Here is a 13,722-nt window from a genome sequence, read left to right on the forward strand (position 1 = left end):
TATTCTAGTACCCATTAGAGCTTTTAATATGATACTTGCAGATTCCAAGAAAGAGTGGGAAAGACATGGTATGTAGCACTTTGAAAACTTGTTTGACTATAAAATACTTTTGGTTTCTGAATATCTAGATAATATTTCTCAAGGTATGGTTCAGAGACCACTGTCATCTACCTGGTGTGCTTGTTAGAAGAGCAGGTTGTCTGATCTGGTCCAAGATATAATAAATCCAGCGGAAGGGCAAAGAGGAAGTGGGGATCTGCACTTGTAAAAAAAAAAACAAAACAAAAAACCAAGTGATTCTTTTTCTTTTTTCCCTTAATCAGTGCATTTATGTAACATCTAGTATGCACTAAGGCTCCACTCTAGGTATTGGAGATACATGTTGAATAAGTTACAATTCTGGCCTCATAAAGACTAACTCGAATATAGGTGAGAATGGAATGGAGAGCTGGGGAGGTAGGAAGAGTGCAGTCTGATCTTGTGATGGGGAAGACTTGAGTGGTTAGGGGAGCTTTCCTAGGCAGTGATGTAAAGTCTGGAAGACTTCACAGAAATAAGTTTGTAACAGCAATTAAGATTGTGAAAATCCCTTATCTAGAAAATGAGTGTGGCATTGTGATTGTCCCATGAAACCCAGTGAATCTTTAGCACATTTCATCTGAGGATCAGCAACATAGCTGGATTGATGTTCTAAGAGAAGCACTGTTGTAAGGTGAAAAACACGTTGACGCAAACTCTCTCCTGATCTGACCACCAGGGGCGCTGTCACCCTAGGATGGCTTAGTTTTGGGCAGAGGGGCTTGACACAAGAAAGGATAGGTAATTAAGAAGTTCACTGGTCACATCCTATAAATTGGGAGCCCTTAATTCAAGGAGTATTGATAATACTGTAAGCAGTGCAGTATGTGGTGAAATGAGGGAACTTATTACACCAACAGGAACAGAAAATGTGCATTATTTTCAATTCCTATCTCCTTTGACCTGTCTGCACCATTTGACTCCACGAACTCTGGCTTTCTTCTCGAATGTCTCTTTTCCTTTGACTTCTAGGACACAAGTCTCTCATGATCCTCCTTCTGTCCTTAATAATAAGGAACATTTACTGAGCACTTACAATAAGCCAGGGTCCGTGCTAAACGGTTTGTATGCATTATCTCATTTAATCCTCTCATCCCTCTGATATAGATACTGACTGGCATTAATTCGACAGAGATTAAGTCTTGCATGTATATTACACAACTGTGGGAGCTGGAGTTAGCTTCGGAATTGGGACAACCCAGTCCTTGCCTCCCACACTTACGGTGGTCCTCACCAGGCTAAACCGTCAGGTTTTAGGTGATACGAACAGTGCCCTCTTTTTCCTGTTTCCTTGTCTGCAGCTAGCTCTCTTCCGGGTGACAGCTTCTGGGTGACCCCTGCCCCCAACCCGACTTGACATGAGCTTTGAAACTTCCCTCTTTGAAAGCAGTGACCAACTGTACTAGAATGGTCTCTTTGCTTGTCTGTTCCCACAGCCAGGCTGTGAGCCCCTCCAAATGCCTTCATATTGTGGCCACCTGCTGTGCTTGGCACATCCTAGAGTCAAAAATGTAAATGGAACAGATAGCCTCCAGAGGAGTTATTAATAGATACCTGCATACATGGCCATTCCTGAATGAAATGTCACAGGTATTTCAAAACATCCCTTTGAACCTCTGGCAGAGACTGCAAGTGGTGATAAAGGCATTCTTCTTTTCAGTCTTGTAATCCTGTGACTTTGAATTTAGGAATTGTACTAAGGGCAGAGGGCAAGGGGCCAGTGAAGAGTGTTCTAGTGAGTTGAGAATGCTCACAGCGTTGTGCACATGTCCATTCATATCCCAAACGTCAGGGCTGACCCTGGATAGGTGGAGCTGATGGTATTGAGCTCTGGCATCCACACAGGGGTGCAGCAGCGCCCCCCCCCACCCCCGCTCCCCCAGATGCGGTCTGGGCAACATTCCCTCCATGTTGGTGGAAAGTTTTCAAAATCCTGGAGGAAAGAAGCGAGAGCTGAGTGAAGGATCTCTGTCCTCAGTTGGTCGTAGAATATGTGTGATGGGGAAGGAAACCCAGGAATAGATTGCAACTAGAGGAATATCTCCCCTGGTGGCTCAGATGGTAAAGATTCTGCCATCTGAGATTCAGGCACATTGATGCCTGCAATGTGGGAGACCTGGGTTCGATCCCTGGTTCGGGAAGATCCCCTGGAGAAGGGAATGGCTCCCCACTGCAGTATTCTTGCCTGTAAAGTCCCACGATTTTAAAATCGCAGAGAGTTGGACATAACTGAGCGACTGAACGACAACAAAGTCCCATGGACAGAGGAGCCTGGCAGGCTATAGTCCATGGGGCCACAGAGAGTTGGATATGACTGAGTGACTTACATGTTCACTTTTCATAGGGATATCAGCCTGCCTTGGGAAAGATGAATGCAGGCCTGCCCTGGCCCTTGAAGTGCAGTTAGCATGGTGTTTTGCTGGTGTGTCTGACTGCTCCCCCTACAAGCTTTTAGGCCCACGTTCTCCAGGATGGTGGCCACCAGCTGTGGGCAGCTGTTGAGCAACTGAAATGTGGCTGATGTAAGTCAGCTACTGGACCTTTAGCTTTATTTAATTGTAATTAATTTAAATAGCTGTATACCGCTAATGGTACTATATTGGGCAGGGAGTGGACATTTCCATTATTCCTAGTTCTGTTGGATAGCGCTGCTCTAGATGGTTTTTGTGCTAATGATGGCTTAGCATCATCAAGGGAGGAATCAGGAACATTTAACTCATTACATTTTTTAAAATGTTAATCACATCTTATGTGTTAATTTTTTTGTTGCACTGGGTCTTCGTAGCTGCGCATCCGCTTTCTCTAGTTACGGAGAGCAAGGGCTACTCTCTAGTTGCGGTGCACAGTCCTCTCATTGCAGTGGCTTCTCTTGTTGTGGAGCACGGGCTCTAGGCCTGTGGGCTTCAGTAGGTGTAGTACATGGGCTCAGTAGTCGGGGCACGCAGACTTCAATAGTTGTGGTGCATGGCTCCTTGGCATGTGGAATCTTCCTGGACCGGGGATCGAACCTGTGTCCCCTGCATTGGCAAGTGGATTCTTATCCACTTTACCACCAGGGAAGTCCTCATTGCATTTCTTAACCAATGCAAGGCTATGGCCAACTCGAAAAAAAGATACACATTTATTCATTCATACACATGTCTGTCTATCTCTTTATGTATAAAGTCTACCTACTATGATCTATTTATCTACCTATCTATAGATACCTACCTATCTATCTCTCTTGCTGCTACTGTAGAAACTTTTGATCTCTCCTCTTCCCAGCACCAGATTTAACTCAGGAGTCTATTTTTACTTAGTTTTTGCTATTTTCCCCCTTTACCTTTAAGAGGACATTGATTGACCTCATCGATGGGAATGTTCTCTAAGTGTTGCCAAGGAACATGAGTGTGTTTTTCTGCATCTGGCATCTCTGAGGGTGCCTAGTTTCCAAGGTGCCTGCTCTGCAGGCAGTGGGGTGTGAGTTCACCCCTGGTCCTCGGACCTCTGACTCTGCTGGTAGAGGGAAGATAGTGCCCAGGGATGGCTGGGCCTTTGGCGTCCCAGAGGGAGTCAGCCCATCCATCATTCTGGTTGAACTCTGGGAGAGGGTAGTTTCTAATGTCAAGAAAATAACTAACTGATTTCCATAAGTAAGGAGGTTACACATGGCTTTTTAGTTTCAAACTATTTTATTTAAATAAAATCTTCTCTTGGTGCATTTAAATTTTCCAGGAAAAAAAAAAAAAAAAAAAAAACACTGACAAATGCTATACAACGTGGACCATTTATATTCTTCTTGAAAAAGTGAGTGCCCTTTCTCTATATCTTCCCCTCCCGCCGCCCCCCAAGAAACCCAAAGCGAATCCATTGAGCAGTTGGGAGAAAGACCTCTTCTGATTGTTCAGAAGTCCTGGACCTGGGGGCTGGTTTAGGAGGCCTCTTCTTTGCCATCCCTTTTGTCCTCTGTTAGCCTATCCCCACCCCCACAAGGTGGCTCCAGTCCTAAGGGACCCCTGGCTGCCAGTGGTGGTTCTGGGACAGAGGGTGGGAAGGAGGAGTGAAGATAGAGAGGGATGGAGCCAGGGTGGTGCCTTGAGACAGAGAGGGGAATGGGAGAAGAAAACAGGGGAGAGGAGGATGACAATGAAGTGGGAGGGAAAGGCAGTGGACTCCAATAATTGCTTTTTGCTTCTTTGACACACACACTTATTCAGCAAAGCCTCTCACTCACTGGGCACTGTTCTGGGTACTCCAGTGAAGGCTGTTGAGGAGGCTGGATGGGAAAGAAGAGATGCCTCTTTCAAGCATTTGGCTTTCCAAACCTGGGTTATGGAAGCAACCGAGAAGTGTGTTTCTCAGTGTTCACACCTGGAGGTGGAGCAGATACATTCAGATAGGAGATGGTGGGGCACTGCACCTGGAGATAGAGGCCTTGTCGTGGGTGATGACGACGGACTGCTGTCTTAATTCAGACTAGCAGCTGGTTGCCATGACAACTATTGTACTTGTGTGGTTCCGTGATCCCAGCGATCGGCTCTCCTGGATTGTATCTGACACCAGTTTCAGCCATCAGCGTCTACGTCTCCCCCAAGTCCCCCATTTGAGGGGTTGCTAAGAGTTGGAGACAGAATAAGCAACTCAGCCTGCTGGGCAGTGGGAGGTGTGGGGAGATGAGAAGTCATTCTGGGAGGTAAAGGGGGTGGCCAGATGTTCCAGGACAAGGGGACAGAGCATCAGAGGGTGCTTCTTTCTCTGGTCATAGAGGTTTATGCCTGAGGGGTCTGAGTGCCTGGGGTATTTAGGCCCATTTAGGGCAAGAAGGGGGAACAGGGCCGGTTTTAAAATAAAAGCAGGCCTGCAATATGTTTAACAGGGTATTCTGTTAGAAGATCTTGGTGCTGCAGTTGCCAGCAGGCACCTTGCCTCCACAGGACTAGACCTGGACTTTGCCTGAAAGGCGGGTGACTACCAGCTGCCCCAAGTGAGCAGAGGATATTTTCCATGAAACAATGTTAGAGAATTTAGCTTTTGCTTCTATAAATATCATAGCTTAGCTATATTATTAATGAAATTGCAATTTCACCATCATTTAGAACAGCTTCAGTCAGAAAATATTTCAAGAGAGCTACCCTGCAGATGTGCAAATGAACTTTGAGAGCACAACCTGCTCCCATGTGGGAAATTATCCATTTTTGTGCTATGGTCACAGACAATCAACACACCACCCAGTTCACCCTGTGAGTGGATTAATTCAGCCTCCCAAACTCAGCCCAGAATGTGGGGAGATGCTCTGCCCAACTAACCATGGACCCAGCTTACATGTCATTATGGATCTCAGGGCAAATTGTCAACCCAAACCTTGGCCCTGCATGCATCCTCCTTATTCAGAATTCAATACCCAACTTCCACCTGTTGCAGCAATTAATGGGCTCACTTGGAAGAGAAGGTCACTTGGGGACTTGGTGAGGTATTACAAGTTTACCCTTAATAGCATCACATATCTGACAGCATACACAGACAGTTGTGAGTACCGACTGTGTGCAAAGCACTAGCCTGAGCTTCAAGATAAATATTAATAAATCTCTAAATAGCTTCGTCCTACTTTCATTTAAACTCTGTAACTTCTGCACCCCGTCTGCAACATGCCATGCCTCCATGATACCCTTATGTAATTGTTTCCAGTGTGCCCTCTGTGAGACTGTACCAGTGATTGTCTTAATTCCTTCCCTGCTGAAAACCTCTGGGTTCATAGGAGAGCCCTAGCTCAGGGGTAGCATCCCATTCCATCTGTGAAACATACATTGCGCAGGTACACACTGGCAGTCCACTGACATGGACGGCGTCAACCTGGCCATGAAGATGGCCAGAAGCCATTTGTTCTTGCTTGGAGAAGGAAGGCTTGCTGGGGGTAGCATCTCAAAGAGAAGTCTTGGATGCCATTAAACACCCATCAGTGGTGATGAGTTGTAAGATGATAGCTTTTGATTTTTCAACTTTTCCTCCCAGGTGAGAGGCCAGAAGCACAGGAACTTGGTGTGTCTGTATCAATATATGGGAATGGGGGTATACCAGATGGCTGGAATGTCCAGATAGGAAGATTTCCAGTAAAAGGTTATGTAGGGACAGGAACAGAAGAGCATTCATCTCTAACCTGAGTGGTGTATGGCATTGACAGCACATAGGCTTCTCTTGTTATATAATTGTGCATGTGGGCCTGGATCTGCCAGGCCTTCCTATGAGATGCTTTTCCAAGAGCAGACAATGAACTGCCTCATTTAGGGACTTGTGCAAAGTAGACATTCAGTGACCAGTTGATGAACAGAATATACTTGCCTGGGTACCTGTGGTGTTGTGCATGTGTGCATTTGGGAGATATGTAAAGAAGTATGAATAAATGTTCCTTGTGCTTTTGCATACGGAATGTGCCAGAGATGGGTGGAAGACATGCCTGAGTCTGCAGTAAAGAGCATTGCTATTGGACACATAGATGCTGAGAAAGCGCCCAAGACTTGTCCACGTGCTCCCTGGGAAGGCCTGCCCTGGGGGACACTCAGTCTGAGGGTTGCTCCTTGGTTGGGTAGTTCCTCTGTGAACATGAGCGCATCACTGCAGGGATTTCTGCTCCCCACGTTGGGTGTGGTTGGAAGGCAGCTGAGCTCCCAAGGCAGGACACCGCTGCCCTCTGCCTACCTAGACAGGCAGGGATGGCCTCTTTTCCATCTGGAGAAGCTTGGGCTGGGCAGAGATCCAGAGGTCTTCTTCAGCCACCTTCTTCTTTTTCTTCTTCTTCTTCCCCTTGGTTTGCTCTGGCTGTCGGCCACGTGCAGCTGGCCGGTTCCAGCAGCAGTGACAGCAGATGAAGAGGAAGGTGATGATCACCAGGAGGGGCAGCCCCAGGAGAATGCCTAGGCAGATGCTGTTGAAGAGGCCCTCCTGGTGTTTGGTGGAGATGATGTCCCAGATGGCGCTGAAGAACATGCTGATTTTCTCCATGGTGCCTGGCTAGACTGGGCCAGAGGAGCCCCTTAGCTCACCCACAGGGGCAGGATGTGAGAAGATGCAGGCTTGTCCACCTCGAACTTAGTCCTCTTCCAGCTCTGGGTTTGGATAGACCACAGATAGCACCTAAAGAGAGAACAGCAGATCATTTAAGAGAGACGAGGAGGGGACGGTCTATAATTTTTAATAACATCATTGATTTTAGGCTCAGGAAATGGGAGGAAATCAAAGAGTTCCAGAGTTCACTGAAATTGTATTGAGACTCAATAAGCAAGATAAATGCATGCATTTAGTCAGTTATGTATTAACTAATTCTCACTATGTACACACTATATGGGGCTTAGGATATGACAGTTAATAAGATGTCAGACCTGGGACGTAGGTAGTCCTCCATGATGGTTAGGTAAATCAGTGTGTGCATCCCACAGTGTTCTGGTTAGGGGATTGGCTCTCCGAACCCTCTACAGAAGTAGTTCTCCACCTTTCTTCATTTCAGCCTACCTGATAAATGATGAACACATACTCCCCACGGGACAGTTCCATATCTGACCTTCCATGAACACAACTTGTCATTTTTAACACTAATGAAAGCTGAAGCACAAGACAGAATGTTCAAGTCTTGCTGGCTGTCATGGGGGCCCTGGACCTCCCCAGGCTAAGAGGTCATCAGTCCCCATCCTGTTTCACTCCTGTTTTTCTCACAGTCCTTCATGCTTTCTTCCTGGCCCTGTGACTCCTCCCTCCTTACATTCCACTTTCAGACCTGGCAAGGACTCATCGTGCTGTGGGTGGGAAACCAGGTCTTTCTGTTTCTACCTTTCTCTCCCTCATTACCCTTGTCTCTTCTCCCTGTCCCCCAACCAAGTATTCCCAAGTCTCCTCCCCGGCCTGTTCCCTCTCTTTGCAGTGAAAAGAGTTTTGCAGGCTGATCGGTGATGGTGCCTGGAAACTGGGAGGGGGTCCCTGGCTGCCTCTCTGCTCCTATCCTGAGCCCAAGCTTGCGGCTGGACAGTTCTGCTTGCTTGTCCAGAGTGATCCCTCTTCCTATGGTACCTTCTCCAACTCGCCACATGTATCTCAGGCCTCAGTTCCCAAGTGTAAGATCTTAGAGGCGCCTTCAGTTCTGGAATCCACAGTTTCTTGGGTCTAAACAAGACTCAGAGGACAGGCATGAGTCAAAGGAATTTAAGAGACCTCTGGGCATTAAACATTGTCTAGGAGCCAAAGATCGAAAAGTCATTGATTTTCAGACTGGAGAGCTTAGAAATCATCCTGACCAGCTGTCTCATTTAAAGATGCAGAATCTGAGGCCCAGAGTGGTGAGGTGACCTGTCTGTGAGGTGGCACACTAGCACATGTGTGTTTCTCATCACACACAAAGCTGTGATGAACACCCAGACCTATGAGCAATGGGTCCAGCACTCTCCCAAGGCTACCGGGCAAGCAGAAAAACTAAGGATAGTAACGTTACTTTATATTTCACTCAATATTTTTCTAAGCCACCTTCATGTGAATTATATCTTTTAAGTGAGGAACATCACTTAAGTGGTGCATCGTGAGTGGAGGGACGCACTAGGGGGGACCTAGGTCCAGAGTCATTCTGAAATTCAGGCTTCATTGGGTTGTCCTGCACTGGAGCATAAGTGCGTGTGGTACACATCTGGGTGGTGTGTTACACACGCTGTCCCAGCAGTTGTGTTTGGAGGTCTAATTCCTTGGACAACATGCACTCTTGGTGTCCCAGATACCCAGTGCCCACGTGTCCATCCAAGCCCCACCCAGGATCTCCATCCTGGTCTGCAGGCATGTGGCCCCACCCCTTCATAACATCATTTATACAGTTTATGTAGTCATATATATTGGCACCTGCTTCTGTGCCATTGGGCCCAAGGAGCCTGACAGCATGCTATAAGGTGGCACTCTTGGGACTCCCCTGGTGGTCCAGTGGTTAAGAATCCATCTTGCAATGCAGGGGACATGAATTTAATCCCTGGTCTGGGAACCTTAAGATACCATATGCTGCAGGGCAACTAAACCCATGCACTCCGGAGTCCACGCACCACAACAAAAGATCCCACATGGTGCAATAAGACCTGATACAGCCGAGTAAATAAATACATATTAAATAATTATTTTTTAAAAGGTGGCACTTATTACATGCTGGGCACTGTTCTAAGTACCTTGCACCTGTTGACTCATTTGGACTTTATCACAAGCTTATGCAGTAGGTACAGTTATTCTTCCCATCCTACAGCCAAAGAGATGCAGGCCCAGGTCACACAGTGTGTGAGTAGCAGAGCTGGCCCTGAGGATTCTGGGAAGCTTGGCTCCAGATCCCCAAGGGCTGAGCCATTCATTGTGTTGCTCTGGGCCTCCAATTTCTTCATGTGGAATTAACCCATTTTTGGCAAGTAGCCCAGGGTTTATAGAATCCTCCGCCATCCCCAGATCAACTGAAACATTTATCCCGGTCTGCTGTAGAAAGAGACTACAAAGAGATTTATTTCCCATTGTCAGATAACTCACAGATGCATGAAGATACATACGATAAAAATCCAGTCCTGCCCAAGGGGAGGTTTATAGAAAGCATACTGGCATCTGAACTTAAACTCAACGTGCAACAAAGATGAGCACCCTGAGAAGTTATGTGTCCTCGCTGGAGGCTTTGCCTGAGCCCCTCCAGCGTCTGAAACATCACATGCCATGGATCTGCCCACACGCCAACAAGTGCCCAGGTTCTTTACAGAGGAAAACCACGCTCGGTCTCCCCAGACCCCTCAGTGGGGCCAGCCCCCCCACCTATTCCTCCTCACACTCCTCAGTCTCCTCTGGATTCTCCTCCTTTTGCCATAATCTTTGCTTTGACCTCAGCCTTGTATGGGCCTGTTTTTTTGGCCCAGAGGGATTTTTCTCTTCTGTCATAGGAAGACTTTGGGTGCCTTTCTCTAAGCTGATCCTTCCTGCACATACGGTTTTGAGAACCCAAGCCTCCTTGCACTGCATTTCTGTGATTCAAATTAGACAGCAGCAGACCACACTTACTGACAAGCTTTCCTGTGCTGGTCTCTGTGGGGAGCCTATGTGAATCAGGGCGCACTCTGGGTTCGGTCGGAGAGAGAAGGTCGTGGAGCTCCTGGAGAACAGTAGGACAGTATTCATGAAAGTAGAGCCACTTGCCCTTGAGAGACAAGTAGGCTCTTGACAGATGTGTGAAAAAGATGTCAAAGATCCCAGGCAGAGAAACTTCTAGAACATCAGTAGGAGACTAGGGGACCTTCTGATGAGCTTGGAACTCAGGGTGGGAGAGTGAAGGACTGTAGGCTGTGGCCAGGTTAGAGAGGACCTTCACAGGGCGTGTTTCTTTGTGGGGAGGGGCTCTATAACGGGCTTCCCAGGTGACGCCAGTGGTAAAGAATCCTCCTGCCAATTTTAGGAGATGCAAGAGATACCAGTTCGATCTCTGGGTTGGGAAGAACCCCTGGAGAAGGAAATGGCAACCCACTCCAGTATTCTTGCCTGGAGAATCCCATGGTCAGAGCCCTGGTGGGCTTCAGCCAGAATCCCAGCCCTGGTGGGCTATGGCCCTTGCAGTCACAAAGAGTCAGACATGACTGAGCACATAATAGGAAGATGTTGTGATCAGAGCTGCCCTTCAGGGAAAGGTAAGAGGGTCTGGAAAGCTCTGGAAGGTGTTTTAAGAGAGCACTTCAGCCATTTAGCAAACATTTATTGAGCACCTGATATGTACCACAAACTGTTTGGTATTGAGGATTCAGGAATGAATGACAAAGATATAGTTTTTGATATCATGGAGCCTCATACATTCCACGGGACTTACTATCATCAAGGGATCATGTCAATAGACAAGAAGCAGCAGCAGATTCGAGTTTAGGTTGCTTAGTTGGATGAAATAAAAGCATGCCTTTGAATTATGTCTTTATTTCAACATTCCAGGCCCTCCCACCCCTCCCAACTTTGGCTCAAACTCATCCATCCCATGGCACCTAAAATAACCATGTGAATAAACAGATTTCTTTTCAAGCAAAAGCGAAGTCAATAATCAGCTTCTGGATTCCTAAAGGTACTTATTTGAGTCTACTCTCCATATGGCCAAAGAGAATATTCATTAACACTTGGGAACCCTGTCTGGGGAACATTCGATTAAAAGGTATTTATATTTTTTAACCTAAGAATTCTCTTCTAGGCAACCCCCACCCCCCAGGTTACTTGCTGAACTCTGCTAATCTATAGCATTTCATTAGTATTTATGAGCTTTGCATTATTAGCATTTCCAGGAAACAATCAAATATCTCCTTGGTGGTATGAATTTAAAAAGTCAGAGCTTCTGTGGAATGCTTTTGCAAAAGGAGCCACACTTTGGCCTAGAAATGCCCTCTGGGAGACCCCATCCTTTTGTCAGCTCTCAAGTGTTGCTGACACTGAAAAATAATTCATCTCTTCTTGTAAAACCGACAATAGGTGCTAACCAAACTTGATTGTGGTTGTGGGGGTGGGTGTGAGGAGAGAGAAGAGGGGAGAAGTTCCTTTCAGTTTTCCTGAAACCAAGTAGTATTCATCTCTATATCCTCCTTAGTATTTAGCTGGGAGAGAGTCATTCATTCATTCTTCCCACAAGTTTCTGTCTGCCTGCATGTGAGGTATTGATGGAGAACAGAGATCCTGGAGCCAGAAGACCTGGGGGTTTGAGTCCTGGGTTAACTCTTGTGACCTTGGCCAGTTACCAAACACTAGCTACAAAATGCAGTTAATAAGCTTCCCTTGTAATGAGGTTGTGAAGATTAAGAGCTCAATGTGTTTAATGCATTTTGTAAACTGTACAACAGTATGAAACATAATCTACAAAGTAGTGAGTGAACTCCAGATAACAATGGACTAATTCTAGCCTTGAGATTTTTCTTCCCCGTCTCTCACCTCTAGCCCAATCTTCATGGCCAAAGAACCATGGACCTCTACTCCATTCAAATGAAAAGGGCGTCAGTGACTTCCCTGCTTAGGGCTGGTCAGCAGTTCTGTGGCTGTAATTCTAGACTCTGGCTTTCAGCAACAGGAATGGAGACGGGTCATTGAGGAACATCTGGTAGTGTCTGGAGGACTGTTGAGCTCATAAAATGAGGCCTGGGGAGAGCACCTAGTCCCCTGCAGGCCCCAGCCTCTCCTCAGACTTCGGAACCCCTGGAAATGTACAGGGATGGCTCCTGCCACAGGGATGACTGGTCCATCCCTGCCATCCAAGAGCTGCTCCAGAGTCATGTCCAAGGCTGGCCCACAGACTTCTGTTTCTTCTGGAACTCTCCAAGAAAGGGGCAGGGCATTCTCTTTTGCACCAGCCTCTTGTTATTTCTATTAGGTGAAATAATACATGTAAAGCTGGAGAATAGGGTCTGTTGGGTAGCAAATGCTTTCTAGAAATGTTAATGATAAGGATCATAATGGCATCCAACTAAAATCCCTGAGACCTTCTCCACAGTGCTTTCCATTGGCCTTCTTATAACAGGTAGGGTGAAGCAGGAGGGTCAGGTTTGTTTCAGAACCTTAAAAGATTCCCCTGCTGCAGCTGCAGACTCCTGAGTATGGGTTTGGTCCATCTCATCATTGTAACTTGGGGGCAAAGGGGCAGAGACCTTGCCTTGGGCCTTTCCCCGCGTGTTCCATTGAGCCCACACCTTGTGCTGCAGTGATCACTGTGTTTGCGTTATGTCCTCACCCGTGGATCCCAGGTGACAGCAGGATCTCAGGAGGGCAGCCCTAGTCTCCTCTCCGGTCTCTGACTCTGGCCACGATGGCTGGCTGAGAATCATCAAGGGGGTTAAAGATGCAAGCGCCCGAATTACACTCCTGGAGACTGATTCAGTAGGTCTAGGAAACGCCCAGAAATTTGTTTATAACAAACAACCCAAGTGTTTCTGGACAGTTATCAGATTCAAAAACTGCTGAATGAGCAGACTGAGCTGATGACCCTTTTCTATACTCTCAGGAGCTATATGCTGAATGAGAGAATGGATGGATCATGGGCAAGGAGAGGTGGGGAAGAGGTTCATCTTCATATGCAGCAGACCTGAGGCCTGCCCACAGCAGCCTCTTTGGGTGTCACTTCTTGCTCTTGTGTAGTCAGGGCATCTGGGCCAGAGCTGCTTTCCTAGAGGTCATTATTGTTGTCCATTCACCAAGTCACGTCCGACTCTTTGCAACCCCATGGACTGCAGCAAGCCAGGCTTCCCTGTCCTTCACTCTCTCCCTGAGTTTGCGCATGTCCATTGAGTCAGTGATGCCATCCAACCATCTCATCCTCTGTCGCTGCCTTCTCTTCTTGCCCTCAATCTTTCCCAGCATCAGGGTCTTTTCCAATGAATCAGCTCTTCCCATCAGGTGGCCAAAGTATTGGAGTTTCAGCTTCAGCATCAGTCCTTCCAATGAACATTCAGGGTTGATATCCTTTAGGATGGACTGGTTGGATCTCCTTGCTGTCCAAGGGACTCTCAAGAGTCTTCTCCAACACCACAGTTCAAAAATATCAATTCTTCGGCACTCAGTTTTCTTTATAGTCCAACTCTCACATCCATACATGACCACAGGAAAAACCATAGCTTTGACTAGACGGACCTTTGTTGGTAAAGTGATGTCTGCTTTTGAATATGCTATCTA

At 46.9% G+C, this 13,722-nt stretch overlaps 1 protein-coding gene across 4 annotated transcripts in view; it reads right to left on the reverse strand.

Annotated features, from left to right (window-relative positions):
* Positions 1-3,738: 3,738 nt before the first annotated feature.
* KIAA0040 (KIAA0040 ortholog) overlaps positions 3,739-13,722 on the reverse strand; it is a 49,734-nt gene continuing 39,750 nt past the window's right edge. For 3 of the 4 annotated variants that reach the window (XM_065936100.1, XM_065936098.1, XM_065936096.1), the window contains one exon: positions 3,739-7,185. In XM_065936100.1, the coding sequence (XP_065792172.1) occupies positions 6,751-7,053 (303 nt within the window). In that variant the 5' untranslated portion in view covers positions 7,054-7,185 and the 3' untranslated portion in view covers positions 3,739-6,750. Of the gene's footprint in view, positions 7,186-10,101; positions 10,193-13,722 lie in introns of all 4 variants that reach the window. The other variant, XM_065936097.1, reaches the window with a different exon arrangement.

The sequence above is a fragment of the Muntiacus reevesi genome, chromosome 5 (assembly GCF_963930625.1).
Source record: "Muntiacus reevesi chromosome 5, mMunRee1.1, whole genome shotgun sequence".
Lineage (NCBI taxonomy): Eukaryota > Metazoa > Chordata > Mammalia > Artiodactyla > Cervidae > Muntiacus > Muntiacus reevesi.